This window comes from Pteronotus mesoamericanus, unplaced genomic scaffold (genome assembly GCF_021234165.1).
Source record: "Pteronotus mesoamericanus isolate MK-2021 breed Mesoamerican mustached bat unplaced genomic scaffold, CSHL_Meso_final contig_52, whole genome shotgun sequence".
Lineage (NCBI taxonomy): Eukaryota > Metazoa > Chordata > Mammalia > Chiroptera > Mormoopidae > Pteronotus > Pteronotus mesoamericanus.
The window spans coordinates 7,570,833-7,589,634 of record NW_026555189.1 but is presented as its reverse complement, the minus strand read 5'-3'; the positions used below and the strand labels follow the sequence as shown (position 1 = coordinate 7,589,634).

At 42.6% G+C, this 18,802-nt stretch overlaps 1 protein-coding gene across 5 annotated transcripts in view; it reads right to left on the bottom strand.

Moving 5' to 3' along the window:
- The window catches only part of WDR59 (WD repeat domain 59), a 71,948-nt gene that overhangs the window by 28,638 nt on the left and 24,508 nt on the right, over nucleotides 1–18,802 (bottom strand). For all 5 annotated transcript variants that reach the window (XR_008529610.1, XM_054579187.1, XM_054579184.1 and 2 more), the window contains exons 7-13: nucleotides 15,707–15,795; nucleotides 12,449–12,565; nucleotides 8,789–8,866; nucleotides 6,026–6,182; nucleotides 2,716–2,795; nucleotides 1,589–1,718; nucleotides 1,337–1,461 (exon numbers count right to left, since the gene is read on the bottom strand). Coding sequence is in view for 4 of the 5 variants with exons in the window: in XM_054579187.1 (XP_054435162.1) it covers nucleotides 1,337–1,461; nucleotides 1,589–1,718; nucleotides 2,716–2,795; nucleotides 6,026–6,182; nucleotides 8,789–8,866; nucleotides 12,449–12,565; nucleotides 15,707–15,795 (776 nt within the window). In the remaining variant the exon portion in view is untranslated. The remainder of the gene's footprint in view (nucleotides 1–1,336; nucleotides 1,462–1,588; nucleotides 1,719–2,715; nucleotides 2,796–6,025; nucleotides 6,183–8,788; nucleotides 8,867–12,448; nucleotides 12,566–15,706; nucleotides 15,796–18,802) is intronic.

Below are 18,802 nucleotides of genomic sequence, written 5' to 3'. Positions count from 1 at the left end.
TTAAAAAAAGTTTCATCCTAAAGTTGTGAGGTAGACTGAAACATATTTGTTTTGAGAAAGGAAAATAAAGCAGGAAGAAGTTAAATACCTGACTCAATTTAAAAAGAACTCTTCGGAAAATCCACAGAAATGGACAGATTAGTGGTTGCCAGGGGCGAGGGAGAGCGGAAAATGGGGAATAACTGCTCATGGATAGCGGGTTTCCTTTGGGACGATGAAAATGCTCTGAATTAGACAGTGGGGATAACCGCACAACTTCGTGAATACATTAAGAGCCACTAAATTGTACACTTGAAAAGGGTAAATTATGGTACGTGAATTATATCACAATGATTTTTAAAAAGCACTCCTGGGAAAGGAATCAAGATTTCCATCTTAAACTCTGTCACCAGGTATCCATATTGTTTTCAAACTGGGACAAAGGTGCATAAACTGAGTTGGTATTGACAACCAATTAATCTAAGAATCCTGTATCTCTTTCGATTTCTTGTGCTGCCAACTAGAGAAGACACCTGGGGCACACATATGCAGGAAATCTGGAGACCTGGACTCAAATATTATCTCTTCCACCAAATAGCTGCTGACCTTGGACAAGTCATTTCATCTTTTACTCTCTCCATTTCCTCACAGGTAATGTGGGGATAAAAAGCACTTATTGAAGAGCTATATTAAAGGACAAATGAGATAAATTTGTAAGTGTACACATCCATGCCTACTGTTAACTGAATCTGGGCAAAAGAAAAACTAATTTAGTTTTCAAACTCCTTCATTGAGAGGCTCAATTCTCCGAAGCAAAGAATTTCGATTTCTGCCCAAAAGGAAAAGAGTAAACTTCTCCATGCGTGAAGTAAACAAAGAGGTTTGGTCACCTTCTGTGAATCTATGAATCTAAATCATCAAAGATATAATGGGCCTTAAGGGAAGATTGGACAACAAGGCACAGAAAGGCCTGATGAGTCAGGAGGTTTTGGCTTCCGAACACAGCTCTGCTATTAACTTCACCAGTAACCTTTGCCAAAGCACCGAACCTTCCCAGATCTAAGCATCTTCATACACAGTAAATGAGGCATTGGAGCATCTAAGATTTTAAGACACACAAGCATCAGTTAATCCCTTAGATCACCTTATGAGAAAGCAATATGGTTAGAAAAAAATATCTGCATTTGTAAAACATCCATTTCTTTAGAAAAATCTAGGAAATAAAAAAAATAAGAAGAGAGACTTCTCTGTTAGAGCAGCAGAGCTATTTGCTAGCTGAAATCATAGCTGAAATAGTCCCCTCTCCCAACAAGTGCCGTCTGGGAGCATGAGAGACAATTCATTAAACTCGGGGTACCTCCACGTTCACATTCCGGATCTGCACATTGATCAGGGAGAATTCCTGCTGCAGAGTCTGAGGCAGCCCTGGTTGATCTGATTTCTTCTCTTCCAGGAGGTTGCTCAGGGGGTCTTCCTTTAAGACTAGCAAGAGAGTTCAACTGTTGGCAAACATCTTTAAAATCAAGTTAGAGAACAGCTTTAAGGCATCTTCCACGCCTCTGAAATGTGTAGAGGGCACCTCCTCTACAGCATCCATGTGACCAGTTACCTTCTTCCTCTCCGTGGCCTGAGCCGTGCGGGTGATCTGTGTCTTGGGTGTGCAGGATCTTCTCTGGTTCCGGCAGAAGAGAAATGCTCTCGATGAACTCAACACTATCTAATATGTCATTTGCACAAAGCTGCAACAAAGGGTGGAAGATCTAGGTCTAGAGAGGCCAGTGGAAATGGTCATCATATGTGGTTAGAGTTCTGACTTAAAAATGGGGATCATAAAGGACAAAGATGTCAGCCAAAATCTGATACAATCAAAATAGGTTTTATCTATCGCCAATGCTCCCTGGTTAAATATACAGGAGAACAGACTCTATTATTCTGCCCTGGAATTTTTTCATCCTGTTCATAGTTTATGCAAGCCTCAGAAAACATTATTTTAAATTCTAAGCCTTGATGGAGTTATTCAGCTAACCCCCCAAATTTCATAACCTTAAAAGCATTTAAAGCAAACGGTACATTTTGGAGCAAATAGATTTAAAAGGCAGCAAGGTAATGACAATTGACCAAAATGCTCAAGAATTACTTCGTACTAAGCAGTGTTATGAATTTTATCCAGAATTTTCTATCCATTCTGTATGGACTGCTGTGGGGAAGGCAATACAAGTAACACCTGGTTCTTGCCTTCAAAAATGTAACCACCAAACGAGAAGACAGAACCCTGAGATGAGGCACAGCAAAGCAGTGCGTACCAGGTACCACTGTCATTCATATAAAAAACAGATACCACCGATGGGGCAAAAATTGGAAAAAGCTTCACAGGAACAGTGTCACTGATGGATGTAGAAGGCTCTAAACATTGAGTAAACTTCCTAACCCATTTAGAAGAGAAAGAAATGAAGTCCACGGGCCATTTGCTCAGTGTGCTCCCCACGCCCTCTCATACCAGAACAAAAGAAAAGACATGCAGAGGTTTTTCAGCCTTTCAGCGTTGAATACTGAAGTTGGCTCTTGAGGACCCAAAGCCTCTCTGTGGCACACACAAGCCACTTAGCCAACCAGCGAGTATGTATTAAATACCTACCATGTATCCTCTAACCTCCACAAATACCAAATTTTGTATTTTTTTTTTAAAGTTTCTATTGTATCTGGTTACATTCCTCCACAACAGCAATGAATACTTACCCTCTGCATCTGGGAATCCACCCGCCACATTCTCAAGGTCTGATCTCGGGACCATGTAACCAGTTGGTAGTCCTTGGACCCTAGAAATCACCAAATAAAAATCCTGGAAATTTTTTTGGATTCAATGCCAATTTTGCTACATGTTGCAATGGACTGAGATTCATTTGTCCATCCATCCACTCAACAAATATTTATTGAAAATCTATATGCCCGGTACGGTTCTACAGCATGAATACAATAATCTCTGTCTTTATAGATCTCACATCCCAATGGTAGAAACAGAAAAATAAGTACATAATAAAATTTCCGGTAGTGACAGTGTTATTTAAAAAAATCACAAGATAACAGACTGATGGGGGAGCTATTTTTAGACAGAACTCCCTGAGGAAGTCACATCTGAGCAGAAACTTAAATGAAGTGAAATAATAACTAGCAAATTAGCAGGTGAAGAGTGATGCTGGGGTTTAATGTCACATTAAACTTTCACCTCCACAAATGTTCTTCTTTTATGTGCTCCAGAGGAGCTGGGGACGAATACAATTTTTGTAAAATGAATTGTTTTAAATGCATCATGATATCTTACTGTTTAATTTTTGGTAAAAAGATGATGCATGCATCTCTTTATAAAATAAATCTTTAATGTTCTGAGTTGACTGAATTATATTTTCACATATTAGGTCTGGTCAAAGGGGAATTATTCTGAAAGGCTCAGAGTGCTTTATGAAAGATCAGGACATGCCAGGGTAATTATCTAGAATCTCCTTCCTGGCCTCTTCAGAGAGTAAAGAATTTAGAACTAATTTTACCCAATTTCCTCTTTTTTCCCCCTGCTAATTCCCTCATTTTATAGATGGGAAAACTGAGGAAACAGACCACGATCTGCCCAAGGTTAATAGGGTGAGTGAGGGACAAAAGCTCCTTTCCTTCTCTGTCATTGCCTTCAATCAGTGTTTTAACAGGTCCCTGTGCAAACCTAGCAAGAAAGAAACTACTGCCTGTTATGGGTCCCACCACCTAGACTCAGGGTCACGTCAACAATTTTCTGACTCCCCATCTGGCCTCTCTTCATGTCCCTGACTTTGAAAAGCACCTAAGTCCTTTCCGAATTCAACTCCTCTACTTGTGCCTTCGGCCCTATCTTATTTCACTTTCAAAGGTCCTTGCTGTCCCACATACTCCCTTCCTGGTATCTTCTCCTTGCCTTCAAATAGAGAGGGTAACAGCCTCTGCCAATCACCCTAGTTGATGCCTTGCCTTTGAAGCCTACTTCATTCATGAAACCAGTTTCTGCTGCCTCTGTTTAGCTACCTTACAATCTAGCTTTTATTCTCAATCTGGTTTCGGAACTCCTCTCTTGGTGATCATGAGGCTTCCTATATGCACAGTTAAATGTTGGTCCCTATTCTGCATGTTAATCCTTCAGCAATACCTGACACCAGGGACTGCCACTTCCCTTAGGAGGCTCCCAGTCCCTTGACCACAACGTGCTGATTCCTTCTACCTCTCTGAGAGCTCCTGCACACAGTGAAAACCAAAATCAAGGTCTGAGGTGGTCTGATAAAAACAAAGACGATACAGCCATAAAAATAAAGAGTAAAATACAGGAATGCATGAAGGATGATTACATTCACAAAAGGTTCAAAAACAAGCAAATCTAAACAATTCTGAGGAATGCAACAATGGGTGGTAAAACTAAAAAGAAACAAATCACTATCATAATAAGTGTTAGGACAGTGTTTACTTCTCAGGGAAGAGAGGGGATTTTAATCAGAAGGCTTTTGGGGGTTCCAGCAATGTTCTTCTTCTTGACCTTGGTTGTAATTACATAGATTTTCACATTATAATTATTTTTTTATACTGCGTTTTATGCAATTTTCTAGATGGATATTTCACAATAAAAAGGAATTTAATAAAACACCTATAACTTGTACGCAAAACTTCACTACTGGCTGGACAGTCCCCATCTCCACAAGTCACCCGACTGGCTTGTAGACATAGATAACTGAAAATTGGTTGCTAACAACTTTTTCAATCCAAATCTACAAGCCAACCTCTCCGTGCCAGACAGTGGGGAAACTACATTATCTGTTCACTAGGGCAAAACGCATGAAAATAAGGTGAAAGCCAAAGTCGTGCATGCAAATTAATGGCGTAAAGACCAAGCAGCCTCATGTTTCTAGAAGCAAGAGAAATTATGGAAATAAAGATGGGAAAATTAAGAGGATGATCAAAAGGGTCCTTTCAAAAACAATTCTGGGAGTCAACAATTTAAAAAAAAAAAAAGACTTAATGGATGTTGTTTAAAAAAAATCCTGGAACAGGTTTATGAAGGCCACAAACGAGCTAGGGTAAGAGGATAACTGCCCCAGTCCCAGGTCTACCAGAGGCCGCTCCTGGGCTCTGGACAAGTCACACCACTCTACTGCCTGGCTTTCCTTCCATAATAGGGAAAGACCAAGAAATACAGTTCTGCTCTGTAAAACACTGAGAGAGCATGGCAAGGAGATCTCAAGAAAAGAGAGGCTGCAATTAAATTCGCATGGTGAGTTGGTGGAAAAAAACTGAGGCAGAGGGCTTTCCAACTCCCGTTGTATTTCTGACCCTGCATTAGTGAGGGCTGGCTAATTAAGCTGCAATAACAAATAACCCCCCATCTCAGTAGCTTTAAAGCAAGGATTTCATGCTAACTCTCTACCTCTACCTCATCCTCACTCCTAACCAGGGTATTTCCACCTGGAGTTTCTCCAGCTGCCATGGCAGAGGCAATGAGAGCATGTAATTGCACACTGGCTGTTAATACTTCAACCCAGAAGAGACCACATGATGTTTCATGTTTCATGTACAAAGCATGTCATTGGACCAAACTTATCTTCAAGGGGATGGGAGGTAAAATATAACTATATGTTTGTGATGACATTGGGAATATGTGGTGGGCAGCGATGGCCTCAGGTCTCTCTAATCAACAGAGTGGCAAGGGGTAACTGCCAAAAGCTTCTGAGGGCAGTGACCCCAGAGTTTTCAGCCCCAGAAATGATCCAACAGCAGGTCTATCAATTTCTTATAGATCTCTTCCACACAGCAGAGACTACACTGTACTTAAGAGAAGAGGAAACTTAGGAGAAGACTGACAGCCCACACCTTCCTTTATTTAACTGTGATTAGAGGCAGCAGACCCCAGAGTCTCTCTTCCAAAACCCAGCCCTGTTTCTACACCCTGCTCACTGGATCACACAGCTGGGTGTAGATCCCTGGGAGCTGCCACGGGACAGGCTCAGAAGGAAATCAGGCGGCGGTCCTAGCTCGCACTCACCTTCCTTCTGCTTCCTCCACTGGAACTCCAGAACCACGTCGTCGTGCCCCACAAAGGTATGGACTGGGGTGTTCAAGTCAAAGACATTCCACAGGAGAAGACTATTCTCCCTCCGCAGCTGGGGAACCATCACAGTCACTAATCCGTTGCTGAAAGGCTACAGCAAGAGAGGGGAAAGCAGGTAATTACCCCGGGGAACAGGTACTGCGGTAACTGAGTTGGAATTCTTTCCTGAAATAAATTGGAGGATGGAAGGCCCCAACCCAACTGGGGAAAATTTTTCCAAATATCAGAAGGTGACCATCACATCAACTTTTTCTTTGCTTCTGGAAGGGACCACATCAAGTTAAAAAATAAATAAATAACTAAATAAGGATAAGCCAAATACTTGAAGAACTTTTAAAATCTTTGAAATAAGCACATGGCTCCCTTGCACACGGGAACACACTGTTTCACATCCTAGCCGCACCCCCAGAGCCGCCTCCATGAGCTGTGGCGCGCCCTCCCGGAGCGCGCTGCAGGGAAGGCCGCAGCAGCCGGCATAATTCCTGTCTTGTGGAAGTGCACGGGGTGGGGGGTGGGGGGGGGGGGGGGGGCGGGGGGCACGCCATCCGCACGAAGCACGCCCTTCCCACTGCCCCCAGCACCACAGCTATTCAAAAAAACCTTCCAGTTAGTTTGAGGTCTGACAGGTTTTACTTACTGACACCCAAGCTGCTAGGTAGCTAAGAAGCCCATGTGACTGAGTGACTGACTGTTCTTTAAGGAATAACCCATCATCACCCAGGAGCACATTTACCAACCTCCCCTCATGGCAGCACTCCTGGACTTCTCTGTTTATTTTTTTAAAGCAAATATATTAATTCAGAGAAGTATTTCAATTCATAAGAACAAAGGCATCATGCTAAGTGAAATAAGCCAGTCACAGACAGACAAGTACCATACAATTTCACTCATATGTGGAATCTAATGAACAAAATGAACTAACAAACAAAATAGAGAAAGACTCGTAGATAGGGAGAACAAGACCGACAGCTGTCAGGGGGTAAGGGATGGGGGAGAGGAGGGGTTGGGGAATTGGGAGGGGGGTGAAGGGATTGAGCAAAAGAGAAAAAAAAAACAACTGTTGCTGACAAGTGTTCCCAGATGCAAAAGCCACTTAATACCCAACTGATCCTCTATGCTCCACAAAGCCCTGGGGTGACAATTTAACGTATACAGGTAGCTTTATTCATCCCTGTGCTCCCTTTCAAATTGACTCTAAGAGAAATATATTACCTCTGATCAGAGCTATCAATTTGGTGATTGACAAATTGTTTGGAGGTTGATAACAGCCTACCCCCTATATTCATAGCATTTTGTGGCTTATAATATATACTTTTTTCAAAAGGAAGGCATACTGTGCATGTAGTACTAAATGTCACTGAATTGCTCACTGTAAAATGGCGGATTTTATCACAATAAAAAAAGCAGGCATCATAAAAATTATTATTCATATCTTACAAAGGTGAAAACCACTGCTCAAAAACATCGAGTTCCTTGCCCAAGGCCACACAAATATTCGATGTCTCACTGCAGCATTATTCATAGTAGCCAAGATATGAAGACAACCTAAGTGTCAATCAGTGGGTGAGTGAATAAAAATGGGTATCTACACGCACACACGCACACAATGGAATATTATTCAGCCATGAGAAAAAAGAAAATCCTGCCATTTACCACAGTGTAGATGAATCTTGAGGGCATTATGCTAAATAAAGTAAGTCAAAGAAAGACAAATACTGTGTGGTATCATTTACATGTAGAATCTAAAAAAAGCTGAACTGAGCTCTGGCTGGGCATAGCTCAACTGCTTGGAGCGCTGTCCTGATACTCCAAGGTTGTGGGTTCGACTATCATCAAGGCACATACAAAAATCAATGAATTGATGCATGAGTGTGTGGAACAAGAAATCTCTCTCTCTCTCTCTCTCCCCCCCCCTTCTTCCTCTCTCCTTCCCTCCTTCCCTTCTCTTTCTCTCTAAAATCAATAAATAAAAACTTAAAAAAAAAAAGGCTGAACTCACAGAAACAGGAAGTAGAATAGCAGTTACCAAGGCTGAGGGGTGAGGGAGAAAAAGAGACACTGGTCCGAGGGTACAAACTCCCAGTTATAGGACCAAGCTCTGGGACTCTAATGTACAGTACAGTGATTAAACATAATAATACCGTATTATATACTTGAAAGTTGCTAAGAAGTGGTAATTATGTGATGGAGGTATTAGCTAATGCTATGGTGGTAACTGTTTTGCAACATGTATCAGAGATCAACATGCACACTTTGAACGTACACAATGCTATATGTCAATTACAGCTCAATAAAGCTGGGGGGGAAATGAAGTGGCATTGCTGGACCCAAAACCCAGGTCTTCTGAGTCTAAAGCCAGAGCTCTTCCCACCACAATCCACTGACCACACGCCCCTCCGCCCTCGGCTTCCATCGCACTCCCCTCCGGTCATCGGGGCGCACCCTCGCGCTGCCCGGCCTCCCAGCCTAGCTACGGTTAGCAACGCTAGGGCCGAGTCTTACCCAACTTTACAAGGGCAAACTTCTACGTACAATAAAAAACACCTTCTATGCCACCATGACCACCTTTGTCCCACCCCTAAATCAAGACAGAAAGAGAAAACAGCCTCATACAGTAAATAAGAAGTGGTCCCTGGGCCCTTGAGCCCAGAACACGGAGACGGAAGTTCCCCAGTATGAGACAGGTGTCACACTCACAGTGTATCTGGCCTTCCAGACAGGCACTTGGCAAGGGAGAATATTGAGGTATTTCCGAGGTTGGCGGTAATCCCAGAACTGGAAGAAAGAAGGATAATTGTGAAATAAATGCCATTAGAAATCCCAACTGTTGCCCTGACTGGTGTGGCTCCGTTGGTTGGGCATCATTCTACAAAGCAAAGGGTCCCCAGTTTGATTCCCAGTCAGCACACATGTCTGGGTTTCGGGTTCACTTTTCAGTGGGGTTCATACAAGAAGCAGCCAATCAATGTTTCTCTCTCACATCAATGTTTCTCTCCCTCTCTTTCTCCCTCCCTTCCCCTCTCTCTAAAAAATAAATAAAATCTTAAAAAAAAAAACCTCAACTATTGCAATAAGAACTCAATGCATTTTGTCCTCTAAAGCAGGGGTCCCCAACCCCTGTTAGCAACCCAGCCACACAGGAGGTGAGCAGAGGTGAGTGAGCAAGCAGGTTCCTGGTGCCAAAAAGGTTGGGGACCGCTGCCCTAAAGGTCCATTTCAATAGTGCATCTCAGTTGGCCCCCACAGCCACGCTACTGGGACAGAGACAAAGAAAACCTCCATTTTCCATTTATAAACATTCCAGGAGAATTTCTGGACTTCATGAAGACCACCTTTGCAGTGGGTCCCTGTCAGCCTGCCTGCTAAACAAGATTCTAGAGGAACAGTAAGAGTGGCATGTTTCCAACCTGCATCGCTTTTACACCAAGTAGGGTAATTTAATAATAGCTGAAATGTACGGACTACTTACTGCACTTCGACAGATGTTTAGAACTTTAAGGTTTTATCCCATTTAATCTTTACAACAAGCATAAAATGGGGTTACTAATCTTTTTTGCAAATGGAGAAACTAGATTACTAAGCCATGTAACTTGCCCAAGGTCACACAGGAAAAAAGGTGGCTATGCGACAATCTGCATGCCCACCTACCCACTCACGTACAGTCATTCACCCACTGCTACATGAAAGCTGTGGAACTGGAAGCTGCAGTTAAACAAAGGTGAGCCAGATACAAACTCTGCCTTTGAGATGCCTATGCTTTCAATGGAGAGACAAACACACTTGAGTTCGAGCAGCTGTCATGAAAGCCCAAAATGGCAGCGCACCAAAGGCAGGAGGACCAAGACTAAAACTCTGAACTATGAAGGTACCAAGAAATTATTTTCACCCTGACTGGTTAGCTCAGTTGGTTAAAGCATCATCAGCTCACTTGGTTAGAGCATCGTCCCTACTGCCAAAGCTATGGGTTCAATCCATGGTCAGGGTACATACAAGAATCAACCAATGAATGCATCAAAAAGTGGATCAATTTCTCTCCCTTTCTCAAATCAATTTTTGAAAACTATTTTCAAAAACATGCCCTGGCTAGTGTGGCTCAGTGGACTAGCTGGTCTACAGACCAAAAGGTCTTCAGTTCAATTCCCAGTTAGGACACATGCCTGGGTTGAGGGCCAGGTCCCCAGCTGGGGGCATGCAAGAGGCAACTGATTGCTGGATCTCTTGCACACTGATGTTTCTTTCCCTCCCTTTCCCCTCTCTAAAAGTAAATAAAATCTTTAAAAGAAATTTAGAAATAAAATTTAAAAATACATTTTCAAAAAAAGAGACAGAAGCCACTTTGGAAAAGTTTGGCAGTTTCTTTAAAACTTAAACACACACCTACTCTCTATAAGACCCAGCAATCCCACTCCTACATATTTGTCCTAGAAAACTGAAAACTTCTATTCACAGAAAAATCTATAAGTGCATGGTTAGAGCAGCTCTATTCACGATCACCAAAAACTGGAAACAGCCTAAATGTCATCCACTGAGTCAACAGACAATAAATTATAGTATAACCATACAATGGATTACTACTCAGCACTAAATGGTATATGAACTATTGATTCTTAAAACAGCTCGGACAAATCTTAGAGATGTTATGCTGAACGAAAGAAATCAACCTCAAAGAGTTACATACTGCATGATTCCATTTTGATGACATTCTCGAAAGACAAAAAACTACAGCAATAGAGAACAGACCCACGGCTGCCTGCAGTTAGGGGCTGGAGGAGAGTGTGACTATAAAGGGACAGTGTGCAATAATTCTTCTTCCTTCCTTCTGACAACTCTTTTTGCCAAATTCAGGCCCCATATCCAAAGTTATAAAATTGTTAAGATTCCTTTTCCGTCTATACGACTTCTGGGTTTCCCAGATGGCCACAGGGTAGAGTATAGCTTGCTCCCTCAACTTACCAAAGAAGGGAAACTAGAAGTAACTAGGGGTGCTTAGCAGTCTCTAGGTTTTTGGATTGCAGGCCAGCGCTCAATCCACTGAGCCACACCAGCCAGGGCTTCCAGGTTTTTGATTAGTTTAATACAGTGCTTTCCTGCTATCAAGTCCAACAGAAGTGAAAAACTAGCAAATAAAAGGAAAGTTCAACCTCCCTTGGTTAATTATTTACCAGTAAAATATTGTTACTAAGAATGCATTTCAATTGTTGACTTTTTCAGGTTAGAAAGAAGTATATCCATTTTCATTTACAAAGACTAACATGACAATTAAGAAAATTAATCTTTTTTTAAAGGGTAGGGGTATAGGGACAAAAACCCACATCCAAAACAAACAAACAAAAAAAAACACTTCTGGCACATAATCATAAATTACAACCCTAGGGTAAGGGTATGGGGACAAAAATCCAAATCCAAAACAAACGAAAAAAAACCCCACTCTGGCACAGAAATGTAAATTACAGCTCGAGGGGATTTACAAACCTCAAGACAGAAGTAAACTTAAGCCTTAGTAAATGATTCTAGTTTTGCTAACCATACCAAAAAGAAGTATGTGCCTATGTAAATAAAGCAAAGCATTAAATTTATGATGCTGAATCACAAAATTGCTAAACAAATTTCTGTGGTCAAATCTCTTGTCCTTCCAGGCAGAGGCCTGGCCACAAAGAGGAACCGTAGAGAGATGTCGGCTCTGTGCCCTGCATCCTTTCCAATAAGGAGGCACATGGCATCCCCTAGTCAGAAAAGAAAAACAAACAAGAAATGCTACACTCTGAAACAGACCAAAAATAATAGGGTCAACAAAAAACATAAAACCTTGAGCATTTCCTGTAAGTTAGACATTCTCTAATAAAACAACTCTCTTCCTGACTTCTGCAATGCTGATGTCTTAAGATGTCATAACTTTGCGGATATATAATCATGTTGAGAAAATTGCTGTTTTTCCACCCCCAATAGACTAATAGTAAACTTGGTAGCCTTAACAATTCTGTGGGCTTTTCTCCTTTATATATATAACTGTTGTGGGGTTTTTGGGTTTTGTTTTTGTTTTGTTCTTTTGCTGAGCCAGTCTTTCTGAAACTTGACTTCCTGGCAACTACTTTGCAAGTAAACTTCTCTTCCTTTAAACACTTTTGTTTCTGACTTCCTTTCACAAGGGGAGAGGAACAAAGTCCAGGAGCCATACAAGATACATGCTACTACATCACTCCTGCTGGTCTACTTATCCCGGTTTACTTGCTCAGCTCTCCAAGATGCACAAGAACCCCTGAAACACGCACACAATGCTAACATCCTATAGCTTTCTTTCAAAGACAGCGCTCCCTCCCAAACACAGCTCCCCAACCTCCCCACTGGGGTACCACTCACCTTGACGGAATTGTCTTGACTAGAGGTAGCAAGAATGTGCTCACTGTCTGGGTGCCAGTCCAGGCCATGGATTTTGGAGAGGTGGGCTGCTAGATATTCCACCGCTGTACTGGGTTTCTGCAAAGGATCAGCACTGTGTGTTGTCAATTAAGGAAAAACTCACTGAAGGTCTACCATACAACTATCTGCTGGGTGCTAAGTGGGGTTGCAAAAATACTACAGATACTGTCTGTATCTTTAAAAAACCACTTTGTTTTGTTTACAACAAACAACACTTATCCAGCTCTCCTTCACGCATGCCCTGTATACAGTCCTGGAGCCTGACTTCTTTCTGCTCCAGCCCCTGCATGGCTTTAATGAAGGACAGGAGATAAGGGGCTCTTTTGCCCTTTAGTATTATGGTCTATAATTCTTGCTCCCCTTGCTCACATTCACCTAAGAAGAGGGACTGTAACATCTGGACAGATCCAACCTCAGTCCTAAGGCTAAAACTACCACTCTTACTGTGACCAAGCCCCCAAAAGAGAACAAACACACATCTCAAAGAAAATAATACACAATTAATAAGCATGTATAAAATGAACAAACTCAAAAGGAAATTTCATAAAAATGCATTAAAACATTAAAAGATGTTTTAAGCTATTAAATTACAAGATATCTGTAACTAATACTCAAGACAGTGAGTCTGCATTTATCGCTGAAAGTGTACATTTAAAATACCACAACGTTTTTGGAGAAAAATTTGATGATTTTTATCAAGAGACTTAAAATTTTCCTTTCTTAAGAGCTTTAGATACAAAAGATGCTTACTCTTGGTGTTATATGGAATACCAGAAAACCAGAAATAATACAAATAGTAGGTGGGGAATAATTAAAATTTTTAAATCAATTATAGGACAGCTATCTGACACAGTATGATGCAGCCATTAAGTTATACTTAGAGATTATAACATGAGGAAATGCATCTTATAATGTTAAATGAAAAAGTATACATGTATATAATACTATGTATATAATAGGATAAACCACAGTTAAAAGAAAAAAGGCAGAAGAAAATAAAATATCAAAATGTTAGGATTTGGCCCTGGTTGGTGTGGCTCAAAGGATTGAGTGCCAGCTTAGGAAGTGTAAGGTCACTTGTTTCATTCCCAGTCAGGGCACATACCTGGGTTGTGGGACAGGTCCCTCATTGGGGGCATGTGATAGGCCATCAATGGCTGTTCCTTGCACATCAATGTTTCCCTCCCTCTCTTCCTCCCTCCCTTCCCCTCTTTTTAAAAATAAATAAAATCTAAAAAAAATGTCAGCATTTGTCTCTGGATAATAGGACTATGAATGATTTTTATTTTCTTTTTTATATTTGCTACAAAGAGCATGTATTACATCTATAATTAATATTAGTCTATGAAGTTAAGACTAAGTCTCCAGAACCAGCCTCCCTGAGTTAAAAATCCTAGCAGCAAACTGTGCCTGAGTTTACTCATCTGTAGAATAGGGATAAAAATAGTACCTACTTTAAAGACTAGTTATGACGAGAAACAAACCAATACACATGAAGTTCTCAGAACAATGCCTGTGCATAATCAATGCTTAGTAAACATTACTATTATCAGGCACACATGAGCCTGAAGGAAATCCAGCACCACCGCGGACACTGCACTGTGAGGGCCTCCGGGGCTCGCTGACACCAGTGCTGCTTTGACTCTAGCAAGTGCCAGAGAAGTGAAACTCATGAGGGTTACAATCCTTCTGAGCGGACGTCCTATGTATTGAGAGCCAAAAATGAAGTTAAAACCTTTTAAACAAAATAGATGAAAGGCTTGCTGGGGGAAGTCAGGGTGGGTAGAGGACCAATGAGAAGAGTGGGAAGGAACAGTCTGGCAGTGTGTACTACGAGATAAAAAACACAGGTACTGTTCTGAAAACCCGGTACTGACAAGAGTTCCTTTGCCTGTGACTCTAAATACAGTCTATAGCACTAGGTATGCACTACAAGTAACCACACATTTTATTTAAACCATTTACTATATTTAAATGCTATGCTAGTGACAAAAGGAATAAAACCAATTGCCAATTTAAGAAATATGGAGGATAGGAAAATGGCGATTACAGCCCTGGCTGGTGTGGCTTGGCGGACGGAGTGCTGGCCTGTGAACTGAAGGGCTGCTGGTTTGACTATAAAATCGCCTTCCCACTAAGAGCCACCTGAGGCAGACAGCTTCGGCCAGCACACCGCTTCCCCGGCAGGGGCTGGCCCCCAGGGCAGCAGACCCCCAATCTCTGCTTCGCTCCCCTCTCTGCTCTACAACGGAAGGACTTGCTTCCCTGCTAGGAGGGAAAGGGAACAAGGCGTCCAGAAACAGAACTGAGACGTTGCAGTCAACACCCGAGTTGGGGCAGTCCCTGAACAAGTTTTAGGAAAACCCAAAAGTAGGTGCTCCCCATGAACACTGAGGACCTCCAGCACCAGGGCTTCACAAAGCAGGAAGCGATGTTTAGAGCCAGATCTTACAGAAGCCAACCGTTCTATGCGTTACTACCCCGTCGTCTGGCAGTCAGATATGGGGGTGGCCCTCTCCCTGCATCATGACTGTCACTGATGCCGACATACCAAGTGTCCAAACACCTTCCATCACAACGGCCATCGAGAGCCCCGCGCCTCTTCCATGCATGTCGGTTACATGAGCCGCTGCAGGGAGAATATATGGTCTGCAGCCTCTTCTGAGGTTGATAGGTCAGCGAGGCTTCTACGGGAGGATTTGTGCCGCTGAGCACCCCATGCCTCAGCGATTTATCCCAAAGATATTCAGGGTGGTGTATGTCCTAGAACAACTAGTTTTCACTCCGCAATCTGGGGCAGTTGACCATCCTAGAAAAGTGTCAGGTCCCCCAGGTCTGCCCTCCTCAGGGATATACTATTATCATCATCTTTACTTTAAAAATAAGGAAATGAAGGCTTGGAGAAGTTTAGTGACTCACCTGATATCACACTTAGGAGGCAGCAAGATGGGACTAACTTCAGTCAGGCCAGGTTCATTTTCTTATGCACTGATCGTAAAGCCTCACTTTCCTATCTTCCTTCAACACCAGTTTGATCAGGAAGCAATGTCACCTGGTACTCTGATCTTAAAATGGCAATTTACGATGCTGCATAGGGCACCCTAGGCTCTCAACACGGGTCCTGCTGCTTACAACATCCTCCTTGTACCCTCTGGGAGGGATTAAAGGCCACCTGGGGGCAAAAGAGAAACTACTCACCCGCTTGTCCCATATCCGTACATCCCCATCATGACTGGTGGCAAGGCAATTTGCATTTTTTTTATTCCATTTGACCTGTGAGGCACCCGCTGCAAAGAAAAATCAGGGGAAGAAAGCTGCTGCTCTCAATCCATTCGGAACCAGAGGGCAGCACCTCCAGGGGGCTGGATAATGAGCTCTGGTTGAACTGAGCACAGAGCCCTTCAGGTTTCTAGAGTGGCACCAACTCCACCATGAAGTGAAAATAAAGCCAACAAATAAGTGGATTAAGTAACACAGGGGAAGAGGATCAGAGTCAGGTAATTGAGGAAATAACCTTGCTTGGGAAAAAATCTATAGGGTGCCTCCAAGCAGCATCAGCAGAAACTGCAGCTTCTTAGAGAGCAGAAGCTGAACGTGGCTCTGCTGGTTGGTAACTGACTCATCACACAACCTGGCTCTTCTTCGTCTCCAACAACCACATTTGCACTTCCAACTCTAAGAGCCTCAGCTCAATGCCTGCTCCTTCCTTTTTATTTGGGCAGGGCAGGGGGCCGGGGGAGGAAGAAACAGTCTTGGAAAAACAAAGCCCACAGCTGAAGCTCTGATGAAAAATAAGCCCCAGGGTTGCCCAACTCTGCCCTCAGAGAGGGCTATGTGCGCCCCCCACGCCCTTCCCACCCATGGCCACTGGCCCTGCATTCAATCAGAGAAAGGGAATACCCAGGCACTGTTGGACGCAGGCCTTTCCCACACTGCAAATACAAACAATGACAGAAGAGCTACTACTTAAGAGAGGAGGCACATTGTAAGATGACAGGAGAGGTTGAGAAATGCGGAAAACTGGGACATGACAGCAATTACAGCTGACTCTTAGAAATAATCAGGTTAAGTTAAACCAGAGCCAAACAATGGTCCTCCCTACCTTTTGTTATTCTGGCTCAGATAATACATGATATTTCTGCTTTGACACCTCTCCCTTTGGGTGGGTGTTTATTATTGGGGACACCACAGCAGATCTGGGCTTTGCAGAGCAACCTGATTCAAGAAGTCTGGACAGCATGACAGATAAAGACTTAGACGCAAACAGGAAGTGGAGTTGAGGTCCAGGAGTTATCTTTCCTTACTTCTGGTGAAGGTATTTGTTTTTGTTTTTTTTTTGTTGTGTTTTTCCTTGAGACACAGGGCATCATAAGTCATGTAAGAATAAGTGGTGGAGACCCCTTAAAATGAAGAAAGGGAGTGTATTACTTAGTAGACCGAGGTCTTGTTTTGTTTTTTTGTAAGAAAGCAGTATCAGCTAGAGGATGAGTAAGAAGAGTCTGCTTGATCTCCTTGTGACAGTTACTTGAAAAGATCCAATAAAAGCCCTAGCCAAGTGGTTCAGTTGGTTGGAACCAAAAGGTTGCAGGTTTGATCCCAGGTCAGGCACATACCTAGGCTGCAGGTTTGATCCCCAGGTAGTGTGTATATGGGAAGCAACTGACCAATGCCTCACACTCTCTCTCTCTCCTTTCCTTTCTCTCCAAAATCAATAAACATATCCTCGGGTAAAGATTAAAAAAAAAATTCCAAGGAAATACTTTTCCCAGTGGGGGATCTGTCAGACCAGGAAGCCTCCCAGAGATTCTGGGAGCCCCCTAATTCAACCTGCTCCACTAAGATCGTGACACCAGGGCCCATCAGCGGTCCCAGACTGTAAGGGTGCTCAGGCACAGCCAACTCTCTGGAGCACACACGGACGTGTTCTTACTGACTCCCCACTCTGCAGGTGTGAACAGCGTGCTTCCAGGGCGTTGGGGGCCAGAGCTGGGGAGCAGCAGTCTCCAGGGCTGTACCTCTCAGGCAACGTTAGATGCGGCTGCTAATAAACATCCGCAAGCCTCTCAGGCGCCTCCTTTCTCCCGGAGCAGATTTACCACCACTGGAAAACCTCATTTAGGTACAAAATGAAGGAAGTCTCCCACTTCTATTTTTCAAAAGGACTTTTAACAGAAAAGAAGGCAATTTGAACAAGTAGGCTGAAAAACAGGACTATTTGTTTTTACAGTTCCTCTATGACCATCTAACTTAGAAATTTATTAAGTGGAAATTACAAAGTTAGAGGAATGTAGTTGAAGCATTTACAGGCCATTTATATTTTTATTCAGTTGCATGTCTTCTGAGACCATGTGTGTGGACTAGTCTACGCCTGAGATTGTAAGTGCCTACAAGTGGCGGGGGCAGCGTGGTGAAAGGGGCACCAGATCAACAGAATTGTTAACCCTTAGCACAGAGGCACAGGTGCTTGATTCCATTTACAGAGCATCCCTTCAGGTCATGCAGACCTTGGTGTATAGAACTGAAGCAGACAGACATGGTCCCTAACCTTGCAGAACAGATAATCCGGCCTTAGATGAGGCGGTGTGGAGATACAGGTGGAAAGAGAAGAATCACGTAATCATTTTGGAGTAAATAGCAAATGTAACAAGAAGATACAAAGGAGCAAGCAGGATTTAAGAGACAGATAATATATGTTTTTATCAAGGATGCCAAAATATAATACTGATGATTGGGCTCCATCACTGTGAGTGAGGTATGTCAGTTCTACACCAAAGTTTGACTCTCAGGAACTGGGGCGAACACTCCACAACAGCCCCAGTGCAGAATCCCAACCACAGTCCACCCCAACTGAGCAGTGAAAACAGGCATATCAGAAAGTAATTTCAAAGACTCAGTGCATCCATATAAATGACACTGTGCACACACACTCAGCACCATTTAGATTGTGGGGAAGCCACAGAACAAGTAACCTGGTTTCTTCAAATAAATAAACTGCAGGAAAAGAAAAAAAGAGAGGGAGAAGAACCCTACCCAATTAAAAAAGATGAGGCATATATCAACCACTTCCAAGTATAGACTTTACTTGGATCCTGATTGAAGTAACTGTAAAAAAAGAGAGAGAGAGACAGACTATTGGGGAAATCTGAATACTGCTTAAATATATATGATGATAAAGAGCTACTGTTAATATTTTTAGGTATGTTAATAGTATTTTGTTAAAGAATTCTTCTCTTGCAAAAAAAATACTTTCTAAAATATTGGTTGATAAAATAATAGGATACCTGAGATTTGCTT